The sequence below is a fragment of the Marmota marmota genome, unplaced genomic scaffold (assembly GCF_001458135.2).
Source record: "Marmota marmota marmota unplaced genomic scaffold, marMar, whole genome shotgun sequence".
Taxonomy (NCBI): domain Eukaryota; kingdom Metazoa; phylum Chordata; class Mammalia; order Rodentia; family Sciuridae; genus Marmota; species Marmota marmota.
The window spans coordinates 35003748-35026456 of NW_025999900.1; the positions used below are offsets into that span (position 1 = coordinate 35003748).

The window sequence follows — 22709 nt, forward strand, 5'->3', positions numbered from 1 at the left end:
CCCCGCCCTTTTGGCCCATTTTTAATACAACGGTTTGCTTAGCTTTTCTTTGAAAGAACAAGCCAAGCTGGGCCTCATTGTCCAGGCATCGCAGAATCCATTTTTCACTAAAGAAGATCTGTGTGATAAGATGATTACTTTGTTAATTGGGGTGGATGGAAGCAGGAGTAAAACCCTGACCTCAATTACCTAGGCATTACCAGACAGGTGTGCATCACACACTTAAATGGCCTTATAGACAATGTGTAAAAGAGTAAAACAACAGAGAAAAAAAAAAATCCCCACAGCAGTCGATTTTCCTCCTAAATCTCATCAAAAAAGGTTCCCACCAGGCATGGTGGTGCACGCCTGTAATCCTAGGGACCTGGGAGGTTGAGGCAGGAAATCACAAGTTCAAAGCCAGTCTTAGCAATTTAGCAAGGCTCTAAGCAACTTAGTGAGACCCTGTCTCAAAAATGAAAAAAATAAAATAAAAAGGGCTGGGGATGTAGCACAGTAGTTAAGTGCCTGTGGGTTTAATACCCGGTACCAAAAAGAAAGAAAGGTTCTCTGTTCTCCTTTATCAAAGCCACTCTAGGAAAGTCTCATTTGGACAGTGTCCAAGTTTGGAAGCCCTCCAGCTGAAGTGCGTGTCCTGCAGTTTCTAGAGGAGAGGCAGCATGGAGTCTGCAGGAAACCCTGGCAGGAGTCCAAGGACTTGGTCTCTCGTCCAGGCTTTGCTACTTCTGCAGTATGTAACTTTGATCAAGTCTCTTCTCTCTGAGCCTCAGTTCCCACAAAGGTAAATAGGGATGATGCTACTTGCCCTGCCCACCTAAGAAAGTAGTTATCAGACTCAAGTAATGTAGTGGACATGAATGTTTTGTAAATCACCATTGAGATAGAAGGAAGGAATCAGATATCTGTTCCAATTCTTTTTTGGTGGGCAGGGGGATACTGGGGATCAAACCCAGGGGTGTTCTACCACTGAGTTACATCCCCTGTCCTTTTTTTTGAGACGGATTTCGCTAAGCTGCTGAGGCTAGCCTCAAACTTGTGATTCTCCTTCCTCAGCCTCCAGCGTAGCTGGGATTTCAGGTGTGTACCACTGAACCCAGCAATATGTTCTTATTCTTTAATAAGTGCTGTGTGTAAACTATTCCCCTTGCCCGTGTGGAGTGGGGCATGAAGTTACTCCAGTATCTATGGGAAGTGAAATGCTTGAGATTGTGGCAGAAGATTTAGGTTCCAGTCTAGCTACTACTACCTTACCCTGTGATTTAGGCAAGTAACTACCTCTCTGAATCTCAGTTTCTTTATCCATAAAATAGGAATAATAATGCCTCTCCTTCATTTTCTTTATTTGGAAAATGGGAATATTATAATTGCCCTGCTTTCTTCCCTATGAATTGGAGTTGATAATAATAGCCAGTCTAGTTTACTCAGCACTGAAATAAGTAGGTTGATTTACTTGTTTGCCTATGTACAATACACACTCAACATTGTTACGGGATTTGGAAGTTCCAAATAAAAATGCAGTAAATGATGTCAGACATTATTTATTCAGTAAACATTTATGGAGTGTCTGTCTACTAGGGGACACTTCATAGATGAGGGAAAGAAACACAGTTCCTGCTATTGCAGCTTACAGTACCGTGGAAGAGAGACATATTAATCAAATAATTATACCAAAGATTGTATGTTGTAGACGTTGCTTTTGAGCATGTAATGTAAAATCTGCCAGTCCAGAGCATTGCTCTGTTGTAAGCAACAATCCTCCCCTGCACAAGTTCCAGAAGCAACTAAGGTGGAAGAAATGTTCTCAGGTTATGTTTTTTTTTTTTAATTTTTAATATTTATTTTTGAGTTGTAGTCGGACACAATATCTTTATTTTATTTATGTGGTGCTGAGGATCAAACCCAGGGCCCCGCAGGTGCTAGGCGAGCGCTCTACCACTGAGCCACAACCCAGCCCCAGGTTATGTTTTTTTTTAGGTTGCTTCTTCCTAGAATCAGAGAAGCATTCCTTCCTGCTCCTGAGCACTCAGTTCAAGCTAGCAGAGCTCTTCTTTGTAATTTTAGTTTTGCCAAAATTAAGATGGGGGGCACTTTTTATAAAATTACTCAGGTCCCAATGCCAATCTACTAAGACCTTCCCAATCATGGCAGCTCCTTGGAAAGTGTCACAGAGCCTCCAAGAACAAGTGGAAGCAGAAAGTGGGCCAGACCCCTCCAGTGGCTTCTAGTCTTTCTCATCCCATCTTCCAGTGGCTCCTGTGACCTAGAAAGAGAAAGAGAGCACACACACTCTGGAAATGTCACAGCAACAGCAGAGACTCACTGAATCTGATTTACTGATCTCTATTGCCATGTTTGTTTTCCAAGAACCCTTAGTGGAACATTGACTCTTCATTCCTAAGAAGGTCAGATCTTTCAAATAACACCCACCCTCACATTCCCCCTCAGAACCGTTCCCAGCTCTAAGAAACAGCCTAGCTATTCCCTCCTCCTTTTTCAGTATCTTAAAGACCAAAGTCAAACCTTGTTTTTCTCCTGCTATTGATTGTTTTTCTAACCCCTTGAACTGGTTTTATAACCCTAGGTCTATTGCTCTCTTCTTGGCTGACTTTGAAATGCTCTGTAGATCACTCTTTTGATAACTTCCTGGTAGGCTACGAATTTACTATTCTTATTAGGAACTCTGTCCCTAGTTCTTTCATTTCCCAGCACTGATGTCTTCCAGAGAACAGCTGTGAATTTAGTTTTGGCAGGTGAGGAGTTACGGGATGAACATGTCCTGAGTCCTGGGACACTAAGCCAACACATCATGCCGAGCACTTGTGGGGACTGGTTGAGCAGAGAAGAGGATGGAAAGATGTCCTCTCATTCCTATCACTGAACTTTACATAAACATATAAGGAAAAAAAATCTTTTAAGAATTGTGCCACATGTGCATATACGAATATGTAACAACGAACCCCACCATTATGTACAACTTTAATGCATGGATAAAAAAAATGGAGGGGGAAAAAAACACTTGTGGCCAGGCATGGTGACATGTACCTGTAATATCAGTGGCTTGGGAGGCTGAGGCAGGAGGATTGTGAGTTCAAAGCCAGCCTCACAAAAGCAAGGTGCTAAGCGAGTCAGTGAGACCCTGTCTCTAAATAAAATATAAAACAGGGCTGGGGATGTGGCTCAGTGATCGAGGGCACCTGAGTTCAATCCCAGTACCAAAAAAAATAAAAAAGAAAGAACTTCTGGGCTGGGCACTGTTGCACACATCTGCAATCCCAAAAACTTGGGAAGCTTAGGCAGGAAGACCACATGTTTGAGGCCAACCTCAGCAACTTGGTGAGGCCCTAAGCAACTTAACAAGGCCTTGTTTCAAAATAAAACATGAAAAGGGCTGGGGATATATCTGTGATAAAGTGCCCCTGGGTTAAATCCCTAGTACCAAAACAAACAAACAAAAACAAACTTGTGCTACTCAGGATATCTTTTATCTATTCACTTTTTGCCTAATATTTGTATCACAGATTTGATGATGGGGGATTGTTTCTTCTTTTAGTTACGTTCTACAAGTAGCTCTGTTCTCTTGGGATAGACTGTTAGCACCGAAAGAACGTACACATGTTTGAGACAAGAAATGTGCTTCCATTTCATCTGTTTCCAGCTGTGGCCCTATGCTGATTCTATATCTCAGTCTCTCTGGTTGTCACTGTTTTTAAGTCCTCTGGACCTGTTCTGCATTCTTACTATACATCTCGTGACAATTTTTTAGTTTGGAAATGGACAGCATATTCTGCATCCCAGAGGAATAGAACATTATGCTTTTAGAACGTGAATATTCTCTTCTCTTCCCTTTTAAGTGCAATAACTGGATGCCTGACCCTGGATTAAAATTGGGTTTTGGGGATGGGAATGTAACTATGTGGTAGAGCACTTTCCTAGAGACCCTGGGTTCACTCTCGCCACTGCAATAAGTAAGTCAGTAAGTAAATAAAGAAGTAAATTGAATTTTGGTTTACAAGTGAAATTATCAGAAGGGCTAGGGATATGTAACTCAGTTGGTGGGGTTTGCCTTGCCCTGAGTTCAATCCCCAGCACTGCCAAAAAAAAAAAAAAAACAAGTGAAAGTATCAGGAATGAATTGAGGTTTAGTTATGGTTGAGATCAGAAAAGTCAAGCATAAAACTGATTTTTGGTTTTTGTTTGTTTTTTGGTACAGGGGATTGAATCAGGGGCACTTAAGCACTGAGCCACGTCCCCAACCCTTTTTTATTTTTTATTTTGAGACAGGTTCTTGCTAAGTTGCTTAGGAGTCTGCTACCTTTCTAAGGCTGGCTTTGAATTTGTGATCCCCCTGCCTCAGCTCCTGAGCCCCTGAAATTACAGGTGTGCGCCACCACACCTGGCTAAGCATAGGACTTTTTACACTCTCCAAACCATGAAAGAGAGATGTTGGGAATTGAAGATGTCTCCAGAACACTGTCAAGCCCACCGTGCCTCATGATACTTCAGCCCTGCATTTCCACCTGGATTCATTTAGTCTTGCTTCTTCCCTTAGGCATTTGGTGATGCAGCTGAACAGGGCTTGGACCCTATTACCCCCTCTAATCATTTTAATCATAAGAATTGGACAAAGGAAAACTTGGGAAGAAGCATGTCAGGCACTGCCCCACACTCCTCCTCCTCCCCTGCTCAACCCAGCCCAGGAGTCCTCATTCTGTACTTGCTGCTGGCCTCATCTCTCAGAGAAAACCAGCCCAGTGTGTATAGAAGAAGTGGATTAGTGGAAAGAGCATTGGATTAAACATCAGGAGACTGACTTCAAGATCCAATTTTACCCATCAGTAACTATGGAATTTGGAGGAAGCCACTTAACCCCACTGTGTCTTAGTCTCTTGGTTTGTAAAATAGAGAGAAATGTCTGCCCTTCCTCCTTTTCCTGGATTCTGAAAGGTTGTTGTGAGGGGCAAATGAAACAATGGAGGGGAATGACCTTTGGAAGAATGTAGTGCTGAGGCTTTGCATATTGTACTCCTACAAACCATTTCCAGACTACTGGGAATGTTTTTATAGGGTTATTTCATGTTCTCCACTAAGGGTGGGGCTGTTGTGTCTGGGGTAGAAGCCAAGCTTCCAGGAGTGCTGTCCATACTCATAGGTTTTGAAAACCTCCAGTCGTGGGGTGTCCAAAAGATTTTGCCCTTTGACTCCTTTTTTAAGCTTTCTAGTTGACAGATGGTCTCTGAGAGCAGCCCACTTTTCCAGTCCTGACATTATCTGCCAATCTTAGACCCTTGTCACCTTGGGTGGACCATGTGTAGCCCAGTTACAGTATCCTGAGATTCAGTATTTGCTTAATCATTTACTACTGTGTAGATTTAGACAACTCTCTTGGTGTCTCTAAGACTCAGTTTCCTCCTCTGTAAAATATAATAAACGTTATATTGACTCCAGAGTGTTGTTTGGAGAATTAAATGAAGCACGTAAAGTACTTTAACCAAGTTCCTGGCCAATGTATGTCAGTTCTCTGCTCAGAGGTATCCCTACTAGGGATTATTGCTAGACACATTTTTCTGAAGATCATTTACTTATCTCATAGGCAATTTAGAATTGGATCAGAGATGTGACCACCCTGCAAAGGCCAATCCTACCATGTCTTGACCTCACTGTCTCACTTCCTTTTCCTGGTGCTTCCTACAGGGAACATCATTGGCTCTGGAATCTTTGTCTCACCCAAGGGTGTGCTGGAGAATGCGGGCTCTGTGGGCCTCGCACTCATTGTCTGGATTGTGACAGGCATCATCACAGCCGTGGGAGCTCTCTGCTATGCTGAGCTGGGGGTCACCATCCCCAAATCTGGAGGTGACTACTCCTATGTCAAGGACATCTTTGGAGGACTGGCAGGGTAAGCACATCTGCGGAGGCCTAAGTGGTCTAGAAGAAAAGGAGAAAGGTGGTTCAGAAACAGGTCAGATTGGGGGTTTCTAGTCTCAACATGCAGTCTCTCCGTGGTGCTGCCATTTTGCCTCCATGTCATGGTCGCTAGTGTAGCTTTGTGTCCCTTTAATATTCCTAAGAGTGATGGAGAACTGGGTTGTAATTTTAATCTCTTCACTGATCTTGGTGGGCAAGAGTGTGAGCCAAAGCAAATAGAGCTATGTGACAACACTGACGATAGACTTCCAGGAAAAGTTGTCACAAAAACGTAGACCTTTTTTTATCTTGACAAATGAGAGTGACCAGTAAGTGTGCCCTCTTTTCATATTACTGAGGATGATGCCCTCCCTCTAGAATCAAGCCCTAATCTGGAATTTCCTCAGGTTCTTCAAACCTGCCAAGGAGCTCATCTCTCACCAATGGGTCAATGGGTGTGAAAGCCACTTCCTGGAATACCCCACTAGATGCCTCCCCCAGCAGTTGCTCATATAACCACACCCTTAGCATGTCTTGGCTGTCAGAATCCTGGGGTTGCAGGGTTGCAAATTTAATTTTTCCCCCAGTGAATGCTGGGGGCCACAGTGGCAGAGAAGAGATGATGAAAGGAGAAGGGAGAGAGAAAGATGCCAAGACTGGTGTTGGTGCTAGTTGAAACTTAGCTTTCCATCGTTAAACAATTTTACTGCCATTGTAGAGCGCTGGGTGTCTCATTTGGGGTGGGGGTGGGAGCTGGGCTCTTTAGCATCCCTGAAAATTAAAAAAAGGAAACACACCCCTTTAATCTACCTGCCTCTGCTCATGGCTGCCCACCAACTTGCCCAGGCTCTCTTCTGATGACTGAATTCCTGCCGTGCCCTTTGGCGGGCTGTCCTCTTCCTCCTTCAGGTTCCTGAGGCTGTGGATTGCTGTGCTGGTGATCTACCCCACCAACCAAGCCGTCATCGCCCTCACCTTCTCCAACTATGTGTTGCAGCCACTCTTCCCCACATGCTTCCCCCCAGAGTCTGGCCTTCGTCTCCTGGCTGCCATCTGCTTATGTAAGTATTGGCTTGCATGCATCTGATTTTCCTTCCTGTTCTCCTGGTTTTTTGTTTTTGTTTTTTTTTTCCCCCCATTATTTTTCTCTCCATTTCTTACAAGTGTATTTTGGAACCATGGACTCTGCATATAATTATCTGGTGTTTTAAAAAGAAGGAGAAACTTATTAGAGGCACAGTCATTTTTACTGACAGGGCTCTTAACATGAAGCACTTTCACCTATATTATCTGATTTGAACCTCATGATAAAACCATGAGGTAAGCTGGGTCAGTATTATCATTTTCCTAGAAGAGATAAGGAAACAGAGAGCCAAGCAAGTAGCTTACCCCAGGACACAGGCCCTGAGTGCGTCCAGGTCTTCTGATTCCCTCTCCAGCATAGCACACCTTGCCAGTTTATCCTGGCTGCTCATAGGAAGACTGCTTTGGCTTTGTAGGGGAAGGTCTGGTCCACTTCTACCTCAACTGGCCAACTCATACTTTGCAAACTCTCTTGGGAGACTTTGTCCCCGGTCTCTGCCCTGGATGAGTTTTCAAGATTGATTGATTAATTTTGATACTAGGGATTGAACCCAGGGGTGCTCAACCATAAGCCATATCTCTAGCTCTTTTTTAATTTTTTATTTTTTTGAGACAGAGTCTCATTAAGTTGCTGGGATTATAGGCATGTGACACCACATCTGGCTAATTTTTACTTAAGTATTTATTTATTTAGGTACTGGGGATTAAATCCAGGGGTGCTTTACCACTGAGCTATATCCCCAGCCATTTTTATTTTTTGAGACAGGGTCTTGCTAAGTCGCTGAGGCTGGCCTTGAACGAGTGATCCTCCTGCTTCTGCCTCCCCAGTTGCTATGGTTACAGGGTGTGTACCACCATACCCCACTTGGATGAGCTTTATAAATGGGGAAAGTCATATAAACAGATGTAGTAGCTATGATTTAGTCAGTTTCAGTAAAAATTTAGGGAAGGGGAAAGATCTCTGTGAGCTGGAAAAGGTAGAAAAACTTAAGAGAGAAGTTCCACAGAGCCATGTTTCTAGGAAGTGTCAGTGCTGATCTCTGTGATCTCCATGGCTGGAGTATTCTACATCCTTAATCAAACACTAACTTCTCAAGCAACTACTTGGACGTGTTTCAGAGGTCATACTTCATAGTTGGCTTGGTCCCTGCCTTCTTACAACTTCTAGCACTCACATACTTAGCTGAGGATAGGGATGCTCCTGGCTGTAACTTTCCCAAGTCAGGCACTTCTTTTCCATCATGCTGGTGGGTCAGGGAGGGAGGACCATTTACTTATCCCAATACCTCTTACAGGCAAGCATCTGGAGCCTTGACAAATTTGCCCTCTTTGGCAGTAGAGGTCAATTCAGGGAGAGACCCCACCACCTAAGAAACTTCTAATGAGGGGCTGGTGATGAGGCTAAGTGGCAGAGAGCTTGCCTAGCATGCATAAGGCCCTAGATTCAATCCCTAGCTACACACACACACACACACACACACAAAGTTCTAATGTGGAGTTGAGACCCTTGTTTGGGACTTTATTCCTTGTGCTTGGTCAGTCCTGTTGAACTAGGCTGAGCCCCTGAGCCTGCATCTCCACTCCACACCATCTAACTGGGTGACTTGACTCTTTGGCGTAGTTACTCAACCCACCCCACTGTCAGATGTGGATTGTAAATTGTAACCCTATGTCTCAGGAGGGTGTGAAATGTGTGAGAGAAGAAATGGGATGCACTCAGCACAGCAGTAGGCACCTTGTGTCCCAGCCATGTCAGTCACTGAGGATGTCAAGCTGCAAGGCCACTATCATCCTTGGTTCTTAGCTGGATCCACAGCTGGGGGAAGGGGAGGATGGAGGGCGTGGGAATGCAGGAAAAGTTGCTGGTTTTGCCATCAGACAAGCTAACAGGGGGAGGAAGGGGAAGCACATGAGTGCTGGTCACTGCTGTTTCTGTGTCTTATGCACACAGACAGCTTCCTTTTTCTTGCTGATGCTGCTGAAGTGTCTCAGACAAGAGGCCACCCTTGCCCTCCTACTAGAAATCAAGAACCCTTGGGTTGCTGATTTAGCTTACTGGCAGACACAGGTCCTGTGTTCAATCCCCAACACCAAAGGAAAGATCTTTGAGACCTGGTGTGGCAGCACACGCCTATAATCCCAGCCACTAGGGAAGCTGAGATAGGAGGATATCAAGATAGAGGCCAGCCTCAGCAATTTAGCAAGACCCTAAACAACTTAGCAAAACCCTGTCACAAAATTTTTAAAAATAAAAAGGTCTGGAGATGTAGGTCAGAGGTAAAGCATCCCTGGGTTTAATCCCCTTACCCCCCCCCCCCCAAAAAAAAAAAAAGACACTCCAGGAAGTTATTCAAGGGTTTGACCAGTTTCACAAAGACTACTGGGGTAGTGCAGCCTTGGGCGTCCCCTCAGGATGGGCCCAATCCTCCCAGGAGATTAGAGTTCCAGCTTAAGTTGGTGAGGTGGTACGCACTTATGATCCCAGTACCTCTGGAGCCTGAGGCAGAAGGATCACAAGTTCCAGTTCAGCCTAGACAATTTAGCAAGACCCTATTTGAAAATTAACTAACTAAATAAGTGTGTGACTCAGTGATAGAGCAACCCTGGGATAAATTCCCAGTACTAAAAAAAAAAAAAAAAAAAATAGTGCTCCTGCTTGTATCCAACTCCAGAAAGTCAGGACACACAGTCCCCTCTGCAGCTCACCCCTCACCTAGACACTGCTAGCACCAAGCCAGGAGAAACTTAGAAACTGGCTGATAACAAAAATGAGGAGATCCTTCTCTTTATCTTTACCTCGTTCAAAGATTCAATAAAACCTATCTGGCCTGTCCTCTAAGTATAACTGCAAGGAAATTACCTCCAACTTGACAGTGTCAACCTTGTCCTCCAAAGACAGGAGTTTTTCAGTGCCCTTGAAATAGGTGTTCAAGTATTTTTCTCCTTTGTAATCAGATTTTTTTTTTTTTTTGTCCTGTACTGGGAATTGATCATCTCAGGACCTTGTGTATGCTAGGCAAGTGCTCCACCTCTGCATTAACCTCACCAGTCCAAAGAAAATCTTAAACTTAAGCCTCTTCCTCATGTCACCTTTAGGGGAAGTGGAGAACAGCTCTGTTTCTCATGCTTTGCGGTATCCCTTTCCTGTGGCTGTGAAGGCCACTGGATGTTGTACACATCCACATATGTGAACACTCACACAAAAACACACACACACACACACACACACACACAATTCTTCCTTCTCTTCTTTAGGCCTGATGTTCCCAGTTGTTTTAAGTGCATGTACAGAGGTTCTGTTTTCTGGTTTGTTGAATACTTGTTTTCTAAACTCACTTCTACATAGTCCCTCAAATCATCTCTTAAGCGATCCAGTGAAACAAAAGCCAGGCTGTCAGAAAGGCTTGGTGGATGCCATTTTTCACTAACATTTTTTATTCCAGCAGCCCTCTGACTCACCCAATCCCACCATCTTCCAACCCACTCTATCTTCTTAGCAGGTGCCAGATAAGTTAACTGCATAAAATAGGTACAATATTTTTTGTTTGTTTGTTTGTTTGCGGGGCTAGTGTTGAACCCAGGGCCTTGTACTTGCTAGGCAAGTGCCGTACCACTGAGCCCTGGTAGAGCCTTCTTTGGAAATCAAGCCTGGAGAAGCTCAACCTAGCTCTACTCCTGGCAGAAGCTGTAAAGAGCTTGAGTTTGATGAGAACATATTTACATAGGAAATTCTGCTTTCTGCTGTCTCATTTTGGCATGCTGTTGATGGGCTTCATCCACTGAGCAATGAGAGGTTTGGGCCACCCTCCGTGGAGAGGTCACTGGTGTATAGCTAGGTCCTAGAGGACAGGGCACAGAGCCTAGCAGGGAAAAGCGGGTGTGGCAAAGCCTCAGGGTTGGGCTTTGCTTCGAGGCAGGAGATGAGGTCAAGAATAGTTCTGTGGTGGGGCGGTTTTTGGAAGCAATTGGATGAGAAATGAAGTTGTGATGAGCCAGATGGTGGGGGTGGAGAGGCGGAAAGAACCTGCTGTAACTGGCTTGCCTGCCGGAGCCCGGAGCCCGGGAGCCCGGTGGTGGTGGTGGGGGGTAGTTGGAGAGGGAGAGAAAGAAGGAACTGCAGATCTGGATCTCTCTTATGCAACTGCAGCGCCACTTTGAGTTATTCTATTATTTAGGTCAAAGCTGATTATTCACTGCTGAGTCAGCAGAATATCCCTGGCCACCCGGCAGCAAAAAAGGAAAGTATTTTTACATTTTAATTAAATGAAAAGCCTTTCTCCCTTCTCCAGAGCAAGCATATTAGCAGAAAAAGGGAGTTAGGAAAGGGGACTGGGAGGTATTAAAACTTGATTTCCAGTGCCTTTTGTGATTTCCTTGTTGTCTCTCTTTTCTTCTTTTTAAAATTATCTCCCTAGTAAATGATTATATTCTCCATGTAAAAGATTCAAGTCAGACATAAAAGAGAGTCAACAGAGAAAGTCACCCTTATCTTCTCCTGGATCCCTCCCCTGTCTGGTGGCCTTAGTATTGTTATCGTGGGGGATGTCCAGTTGGGGTCCAGGTGTGTCTCGAACAAAGAATTGAGCAAGACACACAGAAGCACCAGGCAAAGTACAGATTTGTTGAAGGAGAAGGTCAAAGTAACACACTGTATAAGGTAGAGAGGGATAGGTTGAGCAAAAGAAAGAGGTTCAAGGTCCTGGTGTCTGGGAATTAGTGTCTTGTGTGTTGAGTTGTGAGGCATTCTCTTCCCTATAGAGATGGGACTGGATTGAAGACCTTACCATTTGTTCCCATTGGCTACCTTATATTACCTCATTAGAACAGTGTCCAATTTTCCCCATTGGTTATTTTAGAATACGGAACCTGTAGGCCAGGTATGGTGGTGCACACCTATAATCCCAGTGACCCCAGAGCCTGAGGCAGTAAGATCACAAGTTCAAAGCCAGCCTCAGCAACTTGGGAGTCCCTAAGCAACTTAGTGAGACTCTGTCTCTAAAATATTAGAAAGGCTGAGGATATGGCTCAGTGTTTAACTGCCCCTGGGTTCAATTCCTGGTACCAAAAACAAAAACACACACACACACAAAAAAAAACCTGAACCTGTGGCAGGAGTTATCATGGGTAATGTATAATAAAACTTATCATAAACAGGGACATGATGACTCTTCTCCCTGTATTGTCCTCCAGTGGCATATTTCTTGTACCCTGCCTCTGCCATCTTGGAGTCCCTGAACACCTATCTAGCAGTAATAGTGAATATATATCATTACAGTTCTAAATAAAATGCAGCTATTGATGTATCTGGGTGTGTAGTCATACATATTGACAGGTTATTTCTGCAACATACTCTTTTATCATGTAGCCCCATCATTTGTCTGTTACTGGGTTTCTAGTGTCAAAAGACAACAGTCTTATTTTCTTTTTGGTACCCAGGGGTGCTTTACCACTAAACCTCATTCCCAGCCCTTTATTTTTATTTTTTAATTTTGAGGCAGGGCTCTACTAAGTTGCTTAGGGCCTCACTAAGTATCTGAGGCTAGCCTTGAACTTGCAATCCTCCTGCCTCAAGCTCCCAAGTTGCCATGATTACAGGTGTACACCAACATGCTAGCAACAGACAAAATTCTTGACTGGCTTTTCTCAGTCCCCCAACCCCCAGGACCTTGTACATGCAGGCAAGTGCTCTACCACTGAACCCCCAGCCCTTGGCTTTATTATTCATTGTACAATTGGGCAACAATTCATTCCATAAAAGAGAATAAGCATTCCAATAGTCCAAGCAAAAGAATTTGATGATTTTTTTTTTTTTTTTTTTGTACCAGGGACTGAACTCTAGGGTACTAGACCACTGAGTCACATCCCCAGCCCTATTATGTATTTTATTTAGAAACATGGTCTCACTGAGTTGCTTAGCACCTCGCAGTTACTAAGGCTGGCTTTGAACTTGAGATTCTCTTGCCCCAGCCTCCCAAGCCTCTGGGATCATAGGTGTGTGCCACCAAACCAGGAAAGAAGTTGATTTTATGGACAAAGAAGGACTTAAAGAAACAGAAACAAAACCCCAAAAGCCAATTAGTCATTTCAAGTTACTGTCCTTATAAGGTGGGGACAGAGAGACAGAATAAAAAGAAAATAACTACCTAATTATCATCAGCTTATTTCAAATTACTTCTTTGTGTAAGGATTAAAGCAAAGAGAACTTCATTATCATATCAATTGAATCTGACTTTTTTGGACAATTTGACTGTTATCTCCCTAATCCTGATTCTCAGCAGGTCAAATAAACAGTCTACTTTCAGTTTGGTAGGATGGAACTTTAGTATAAATGACTTCATTTTGACTTTAACCCTGATCTGTTGGAGCTCAGTATAGGAGCTGAATCTGAAACAATAGTTGGTATTTTTTTCCTTCCTTCCCTTCCTTTCTTTTCCTTTTTCTTCTCTCAGTGCTGGGGATGGAACCCAGGCCCATTCTAGGGAAGTACGCTTTACCACTGAGCCATTCCCCTGCCCCAGTCCAGATCTGTGCATCTTACTTCCTAATCACAGGCTTTCCTTTAGGATCTGTCTTTCCCCCTTGGGACCTCCTGCCTGGCCCCTTTCATTAATGCTCCCTGTTCTCCCTGTAAGTCTTGCCCTAAAGAAATTCCTTCTCCTTCCAGAAAAGAATAACCTGCATGCATTTCACAAGGAAAAAAAAAATGCTTATCTTGTTTTCTATCTTTCTGCTGAGATTCCTAAGAGGCTACTTTTTTCTAGGGCTTCAGATTTCTACTTCTTTCTTGAGCTATTTGGAAAGGAAAGAACTTCCTTTATTTCTTCTAACCCTGAGTTGCTCTCTACAATTCCTCTACAAAGACTCCAGCTGCCTGGAGCAGGATGTTGTCAGTTGTTTTGTAAATCTCCTGTAAATTAATCCCTTGGCATTGAGGGTTCTAAAGTCTTTCCTTGCTTCTAATCCCTTAACTTCAGTTCATCATCCCTTGAGCCTTCATATTCTCTAGCCTCAGACTTCTCATCTCAAACATGAAACATGTTGCCTCAGATACCTGGGTGCCACTGCCTTTTTGTCCTTCTCTAGTCCCCAAAGAGTTCTCTGGGTGTGTCTGATCAATCTTGTATGTAGGAATTCTGACAAATACAGACTGGTCTAGATTTGATTCCCATTTATCTAAGACCCCTTTTTTTCTCTAAATATCTTCTAACTAGCCAGCATTTAAAATCTAAGTATATGGAAAATTTCTTAAGTTTTACTCAAGGGTTAATTCAACTAGCACTGCATTTTTCTTTTTCTTTTTTTCTTTTACTCAGGGGCACTCAACCACCAAGCCACATCCCCAGCTCTGTTTTGTTTTTTATTTAGAGACAGAGTCTCACTGAGTTATGCCTTGCTTTTTGCTGAGGTTGGCTTTGAATTTGTGATCTTCCTGCCTCCATCCTCCCAGCTGTTGGGATTACAGGTGTGTGCCACCATGTCCAGCTCATTTTTCATTTTTATGATACATTAAGACTAAAATTATTCTGGAAGTGGATTTCCAGAAAGCTCATCATTATTCTGGAAGTGGATAACCAGAAAGCTCATCAGTTATGCATCGTATTGAACATGCAGTGGAGATAAGGTATGACTTATATGGTCTTGGAAAAGATTAAAGTCTAGTGACTGGCATACCAACAAATTAATGACAATACAAAAAACAATCAAAAAAGAAACAAATAATAACAATAAAGTGTGATTTTAAAAATGCAACACAGAGAGAGCTTTGAAATTGGGAGGTGAGTGCTAGGGAAGGCTTTCAGGTTGAACTAAAGAAAGGCTTCAGATGGACAGAAAGTAGGGGACAGCCAGACTTACCAAGTCAGGTAAGACTTGGGATCAAAAGAGAAACAGCCTATTGGAGAAAAACAAGTAGCTTTATGTGGGTGGAGCCTAAGAGAATGATAGAAAATGACACTGAACAGGTAAGAAGGATCTTGAAGGATCCTGTATATCATGCCCAAAAAAGCAGACTTTGCCTACACAACTATACTCAGGCAGCTGAGGCAAGAGGATCACAAGTTTAAGGCCAGCCTCAGCAATTTAGGGAGACCCTGTCTCAAATCAATAAGGGCTGGAGACTCTCAGTGGCCAAGCAACTCAGGGGTTCAATCCCCAGTGCTGCAAATACAAAACAAACAAACAACAACAAAACCCACAAACAAACAAAAATTAAGAGAAAGCAGATTTATCCAATGAATCCCTGAAGAATTTGAGCAGTGGAGTAGACATGATTAGGCTCAGAATTGGGTGAAACCTGAAACCAGTGGAACAAAACAGAAGGCCAAAATGGGAGGGGGCAGAACTGTCCAACACTAATGGCTCTCTAGGGGAGAAGACCTTCATAAAACTCTTGAATTCTTTGTGATATATGCAGTTGCTTACTATGATGTATAAATTATAAAGCACTGTACAAGTTGTTCTTTTCATTAGAGCTTAAGACTGAGTCCCTATTACAGAAGCATAATATGAGGTTAACAGAGATACCTTCATTTCCAGGGCTATTAGAACTAGGAGGCCTGTGGGGGAGGGAGGTGAAATGGCACTAAAGAATGTGTAGTTTTAGGGCTGAGATTGTAGCTCAGTTGTGGAGCACTTGCCCAGCACATGTGNTTTTTTTTTTTTTTTTTTTTTTTTTGGTACTGGGGACTGATGTCACTCTACCATTGAGCTACATTTACAGCCTTTTTTAATATTTTGAGACAGGGTCTCATTAAGTTGCTTAGGGCCTTGCTAAATTTCTCATCTTCTTGCTTTTTTTTATTTTGAGACAGGGTCTCACTAAGTTGCTGAGGCTAGTGTAGAACTTGTGATTCTCTTGCCTCTGCCTCCCAAGTAGCTAGCATGTACACCAGAGATTTTAGGAATACAATCAGCTGAGCATGTTGAATTGTTTGACCACCAAGGAGGAAGAATCTAGTTTGTCTGGAATGTTTCAGCTTAACTATATTCAGCGCTCATGATGAACAGTTAAATGTTTTCTACCTCTGCCTTCCAGGTCCTCCCATGGCCCTGGAAGCTGGAAGGGTCTTTGGTTAGAAGTCTTGCTCGGGGCATTACTCCTGGATCCTATTCAAAAGCCTGCTCTAAAGCAGTGAAACTTATAAAGGGATGGGAACTCTTGGTCATGTTTATCAAATGCCAGTGACATACTAGATACTGTTTTGGGCACAGGGGATACAGCAGCAAACAAAACCCCTCATTTGAAGCAGCAGCAGTAGAAAATGAAGTCATCTCTCTTAACAACTCTTTACTGAGTCTACTTGTGTGTCTTCTATAGGTACCCCAGGGGATACAGAATCATTCAATCATTCTCAAATGTCTGAGTGCCTGTTATAACCCAGGCACTGTGCTAGGCATGGGAATACTCAGTTCCTATACTTAGGAACTCACAGCCCAGTGCATAATTCCAACAAGTAGATAGAAAATTTCAGTTTTGAAGTGGTAAGTTTCCCAAGAGGACAATAACTAGAGAGTTAGCTGAAAGAGAAATAGAAGTAGGGAACCAGGGTGGAAGAAAATATTGGAGAAAGGAACATATAAGTTTAGGCTGAAAGACCATTTGGAGATAGTGAGGCAAACTGTCCAGCATGGAGGGGAAGGGAGAGTGAGATGGGGCCGAGAGAATGTTCTCTCAGGAGGGATTGACAATGACAAGGTCTGAGGACATAGCCCTTTCAGGGGGACTTCAGGTAGTTCAGTATACCACATCATAGATTAGGAGGTAGAAAATGTGGCAGACATGGGAACCTCATTGTGAAGGGCCTTTTGGGCCATGCTTAAGAGGTTGGACTTTACCCCAAGAGCAAAGAAGTTTTTATTGAGGATTGAACTCAGGGATGCTTAACCACTGAGCCAAATCCCCGACGCTTTTTAAAATATATATATTTATTTAGAGACAGAGTCTCACTAAATTGCTGAGGCTGGCTTTGAACTTGCAATCCTCCTGCCTGAGCCTCTCTAAACTGCTGGGATTACAGGCATGCCCCACAGCACCCAGCTGAATTGAAGGTTTTCAACCAGAGGAGTGACATTATCATATTTCTATTTTAAAAGAATCATGCTGCAAGGGTACAGGATGGATTGTCCAGGGAGAAATGTCAGAGCAAGAAAACATTACAGTGCAGGGACAGGAATATAGGATAGAGATGACAATGATGTGACTCAGGGATGGGGCAGTAGGAATTGAGAGAAATAGATGTCTTTAGGTATTTAGGAAATAGAATTGGCAAGACTTGGTGACTAAGGGTGAAGGAGTCAAGGATGGTGCATTTTGTTGAGGATACATGTGCAATAAATCAAGGATAATATTAGATCATATTTTAATGTCTTTAAAAAAATTTGTTCTTTTTGTTAATGTTTTTTCATGGGTATGGTTTAGTTTGGTTAAGTTGGCCCCTCTGTCTTTGCCACCCTTCCCATTCACTCTAACACTTAAGATCTGATGCCAAGAGGCAACCCCTATGCCTTTGAACTTCATGTTTATAATGGCAGAGTAAACAACACTTTTTTTTTTTTTTTTGGTACTAGGGATTGAGTTCATGGGCACTTATTCACTGAGCCACATCGCCCGCCCTATTTTGTATTTTATTTAGAGACAGGGTTTCACTGAGTTGCTTAGCGCCTCACTTTTTGCTGAGGCTGGCTTTGAACTTGAGATCCTCCTGCCTTAGCCTCCTGAGCCTCTGGGATTATAGGCATGCACTACTACAACTGGCAAAACTACACATTTTTTTTTTTTTTTTTTTTNTGCCATGACAACTTGAGATCACCTTGGCCCATGCTGACTGGTTCTAATTCGATTCTTAACCATAAATTCTTTGTTTTTTTTTGTTTTTTTTTGTTTTTTGTTTTTTGTACCAGGGATTGAACTTGGGCACTTGGCCACTGAGCCACATCCCCAGCCCTATTTTGTATTTTATTAGAGACAGGGTCTCACTGAGTTGCTTAGCTCCTCACTGAGTTGCTTAGGCTGTCTTTGTCTTTGTCCTGCCTCCTCCTCCCAAGCCTCTGGGATTACAGGCATGCGCCACCACACGGGCCTTAACCATAAATTCTTACAGATTTTATGGTTAGGAGGAATTATCCTTATCTCCCTGAGTTTCAGGATTTAATCTGTGAAAAGGGTCACAAAAGTCTTGCCTTTCAGGGTAATTTGGGTTACTCTTATCAACATTATTTCAGGCCTTCATTTCTTCTGCAGATAACAGGTAGTTTGTTGAGCAATGTGACATAGCTTGTCCATTTAAACCAGGTAGGGCTGCAGGTAAATTTGCTTTTTTGGAAAAGAAAACATGTGGGCGTCAGCACAGAGAGTCCATTTTATAGAATTATTCCCTTAACTTCATGTTCGTATTATTCTCATCTGTCTGTCCCCTATCTTTGTGATCTAAGTCACAAAGGTTTACAGACTTCAGTGAACACTAACAAAGTCCACCAGCCTTCCAGTCCAAGAACCCACCAGATCTCCTAGGACCCATATGCCAAGACTTAATATGATGGACAGTCAGGCACTCCATCCACCTTGTGTCTGGGGCAATAGTAGATGAAATAACAGTGGTTTTTCAGGTCCAGGCTGGAAAAATAATGAGTAGGATTAAAATGAGGCTCTGCCAGGTGGCCCAGCATGGCAAATCTGACTTTCTGGGTATCTTCATTTTTTCTCTTCTCCCCGACACCAGAAGCTCAGGAGCCATGTTTAGCTGAAGGGAGAACTACTCAGCTCTTGGAAAACGCTGAGCTGGGTGTTCAGGCTTCTTGGCTCCACTAAGTGCTGGCTGGTGATTCAGCAGAAACTCCAGGTTCAGCAGCTGGCAATGAGGGGAGCAGGATAAGAAGGAAGGGGAAGTAGTGAGGGGGTGGGACAGCAGGGGGCCAGAGCTTAGCTAATAGAATCCAGGAAAAGCTGTGTGATTCTGGGCCTTTTTCTCTGACCCCTCCTCCTCTGCTTGCTTGAGAGAGGCCCGTCTGGAGGGAAGGCTCAGAACACCTTTTCTTCCTTATAGGAGTTTCTGATATTTCTGAAATGTCTGTGCTTTCAGATGAACAGGACTGAAGAAGGGAAAACGTTAACTCTACTGTGGTAGGCAAGATCTATTTCAAAACCAAACTCACCACTGTGTACTTTAAAGACACTGGGATCAAAGCCTAATTTATGAAGAAAGCTGCTTTGATTTTTTTTTTTTTTTTTTTGCTTGCTATTTCTTTGTTTTTGATGTTTTTATCTTTCAGCAGTCCAGTTATTTACATGTATAACTTCAATAGTCAAGTTATATTACATAATAGGAACCTTTGTTTTAGGTAGGCAGGGTGCCTGAAGACTATAATTTGGCTTTCTCCGCATATGAACAATGTCTTGGTGGGGGAGGGTGGGTGTGCGGTGGAGAAGGGAGGGAATCTGGGAGGGTTCTAGCTAACTCTGTCTCACCGCCCCTACCCCATTTGCCCCAGGCCTCGCTGAGGTCTTTGTGGAGGAAAGATAGCTCCATCCAGCCTGCCATTTGCGTGGGCCAAACTAGAACCTTATCAGTGCCTCTGGTTGTGTGCATTAGAACTCAGAGGCTCGGTGTTTTCTTTGCCTATCAGTCCCTTTTGGCAGCAGGCACCGGTTACCTCCTAGATCTGGAAACAGATGAGGTTAGACCAGCCAAACCCAGGCAGTTTTTCCACAATTAGAAACACGTGCCCAGTTCCTTCCTAGAGCAGCCTCTGAGGCCAAGGAGCCCTGGCCAGCCTATGAGAGAGCGCAGCGTGGCCACACCCCTTTCCTCCGCTGGGCGGCTGCCCCTGCTCCTCAGGGCATCCTGAGGGCTGCGCTGAGGGGCAGTACCTCACCTTTTTGCTGCACCTCCAGAGCCAGGGAGGCAAGCCTGCCAGAGCACCGCAGAAGGCAGAGAAGTGCTCGTCCCAGCACAAGGTGAGACTAAGAAACCAACTTTTTTGGCAGGCCCATGAGTCTGATGAAATTTATGACTGTTTCAGAGGCTGGGAAGCTCCATCCCAGCAAGGTGCTTATTTTGAAGTTCTAGAGAGGAACAGGGCGTTCTGACTTCTACAAAGTGGCGTCACTGCTTCCTTTTTCAGCAGCTGTCCTTTTAATGCCTTATATCTTTATTTTTTTCTTTCTCCCAGCCCCCTCCCATTTTGGCCTTCTGTTTTGTTCCTCTGAAGCTCCTTTTCTCTCATTTGTGCTGTTCCACCCCATCCTTCCTTCCCCCTGTTATTTCTTATGCTCACTCTTTCCCTTTCTTTTTCGCCATCTGCCTTTATGGACTTTGGCATCTCTGCACATTTTTCTCCTTCCTACTTGTCTGTTTTCACTTCCTTGGAGAGTCTTGATTCTAGTGATGTTAAAGGAAAACAAGTCTTTTCAGGCTACCTCCAGCCCACTTCTGAGAAAGGTGCCAGATAGACCAAGAAATCCAAATGGAGGTCCCCATGTTGGGGGAAATATGTGACAGATATTGATATGGGGGATATAAGATATAGTTGATGTGGGGTTATAACATCCAGGCATGGTGGTGCACCCCTGTAATCCCAGTAACTGGGGAGGTTGAGGCAGGAGCATTGCGAGTTCAAGGCCAATCTCAGACACCTAGCAAGACCCTATGTGAAAATAAAAAACAAGAAGTTGGGCATGTAGTTCAGTGATGAAGCATCCTTCACTCAATCCCTGGTACCAATAAATAAATAAGGTGGAGAAATTAGTTGGCCTGTGGGAAATGATTTTCTAAAGCCCTGGGGTAATGTGCCCAATACTTCTGGGGAGCAGCCATCTTATTCTTCCACTTTTACCATGTTAGCATCTTACTTATTGCTGCCCCGACCCCAATCTGGATTGGGGTCAATGACAAACTCAGAGTCCCAAATGGCACTGTGGTAGTGACCATGGGTATCACTGACAGGAGCAGGGAAAGGAGATAATGTGTGGGTTGGATGAAGGGAAACAAGACTGATGTGTATATGATGAAAGGAAGACTGGGGCTTTGGCCAAATAAGCAACTGGGAGTCAGGAGAGCTGTCCCAGTCCTGCCTTCCCACTAATTAGCTGGGGTCTTATTTCATTCAATCATAAAATAAGGTCTGGGTCTCTAAGGTCATTCCTGTCTCTGATTGCTCATGAGGCTGGAATTGTAGGAGTAGGGTACATGCCTGGAATATCTGTCTTTAGGGACAACTTTGTACAAGGAAAGCCCCAACTGGCTCATTTTTCTTAGCACTGTTCTTATAATAACCAGTCTAGTCCCCTGTCCAAATGGCCCTATTTTAAATTTCATCCGTCAGACCAGAATAGTATGGTTCATGGAGCAGCAGCTGGCTTGGTAGAAGGAATGAGATCAGTCTGGGGATCCATGTGGAAAAGCATTCATTGGCTTACTGAGAAAGGCACAAAACGACCCTTTACTTGCCCAACTTAGCAAGAAGCCAGAGACCTATATCCAGAAGTATGGGAGTACTTAAAAACATTCATCCAGAGGTCTCTGGGGATAGCCTTTACTTTGTGGGCTTTCTCAGGGACCCATTTCTGCCATCTCAGGCATTTGCCTTCCCTGCTACACAAAGCCGTCTTATGATGTCATGATGTAGAAAACCCTGATACTTACTCCCTGGAACAGTACAGTGGTTCAATAGATAGCTCCCTGATATTTTCTGTATAGATTTATTCACCTGTTCAATACTTTAGCACCTACTGTTCCACACAGTGTTTTAAGGTCTCCACACCACACTAGCCAGCAGGACATTGATGGTTGTACATTGCTAGTTGGCACATGGGAGCACATGGCAGTTTCGTTCTCCTCTGGGTCTGTGGAGGAGACCCCTCGTTGGCCTTCTTCAGGGCATTCCTGCCCAGCACTCCAGAGACACCCAAATCATAAGGGCTGGTGTCATTTTTCTGTTGAGAGGGTTGACCCTCTCACTTCTGGTCTGGTGCCTTACCCTTATGCTCACCAACTCCACAGCCCCAACTCCATCCTTGTGCCTGCAACCCCACACTGAGGTCTTATTTCATTCAAGCATAAAATAAGGTCTGGGTCTCTAAGATCATTCCTGTCTCTGATTGCTCATGAGGCTGGAATTGTGGGAGTAGGGTACAGGCCTGTACATGGGTTGAAGGATCTCAGAGTTGATCATTTATGAAGAAGAATCCTGAGAAAAAGATGAATCAGATTAGAAATTGGAAAAAGGTCAAGGGGATGGGAGGAAGTAACAAAGGACAGGCAAAGCAATTATGCCAAATATGCAATTTGGCCTCCGTAAAGCCAATCACACCACTCCCTTTCCCAACCATTCTGCTTGGCCTCTCATTGACAGCATAATCCTGAGAAAATCATGTCCTCCTTTTGATTTCATTTCTATGAACATTTACAAAAAGGTACCTAATGTTCTGTCTAACAATAGAACTCCGTAGTTTTTAACTCTTGAAGATTAAAGAGTATTCTCACAATTCATATGGACCATGTCTCTGCTTCACAGAGAGGAAGGGAAAGCAGCAAAAGGTTAACTGACTTGTCCAGGCACTTTGAGAGTAACTGACCAAGCTGGGAGGGGAACTGGGGCCTTTGGAAATTTCTAGTTTTTAAATTCTGTGGTTCTCAGAGTCAGACCAGCCAGGTGTCTCTGAGGAAGCCATATCTTTCTCCTTCCCTCCGCTATTAAGCCTGCCTCTTCATACTACTTCATTCCTT

The 22709-nt window shown here is 43.7% G+C and overlaps 1 protein-coding gene across 2 annotated transcripts in view; it reads left to right on the forward strand.

Moving 5' to 3' along the window:
- The window catches only part of Slc7a8 (solute carrier family 7 member 8), a 56647-nt gene that overhangs the window by 11951 nt on the left and 21987 nt on the right, over positions 1-22709 (forward strand). Inside the window, exons 3-4 of one of the 2 annotated variants that reach the window (XM_015492647.2) lie at positions 5692-5896; positions 6814-6965. In XM_015492647.2, the coding sequence (XP_015348133.1) occupies positions 5692-5896; positions 6814-6965 (357 nt within the window). Of the gene's footprint in view, positions 1-5691; positions 5897-6813; positions 6966-19785; positions 19940-22709 lie in introns of those variants that run through there. The other variant, XM_048798829.1, reaches the window with a different exon arrangement.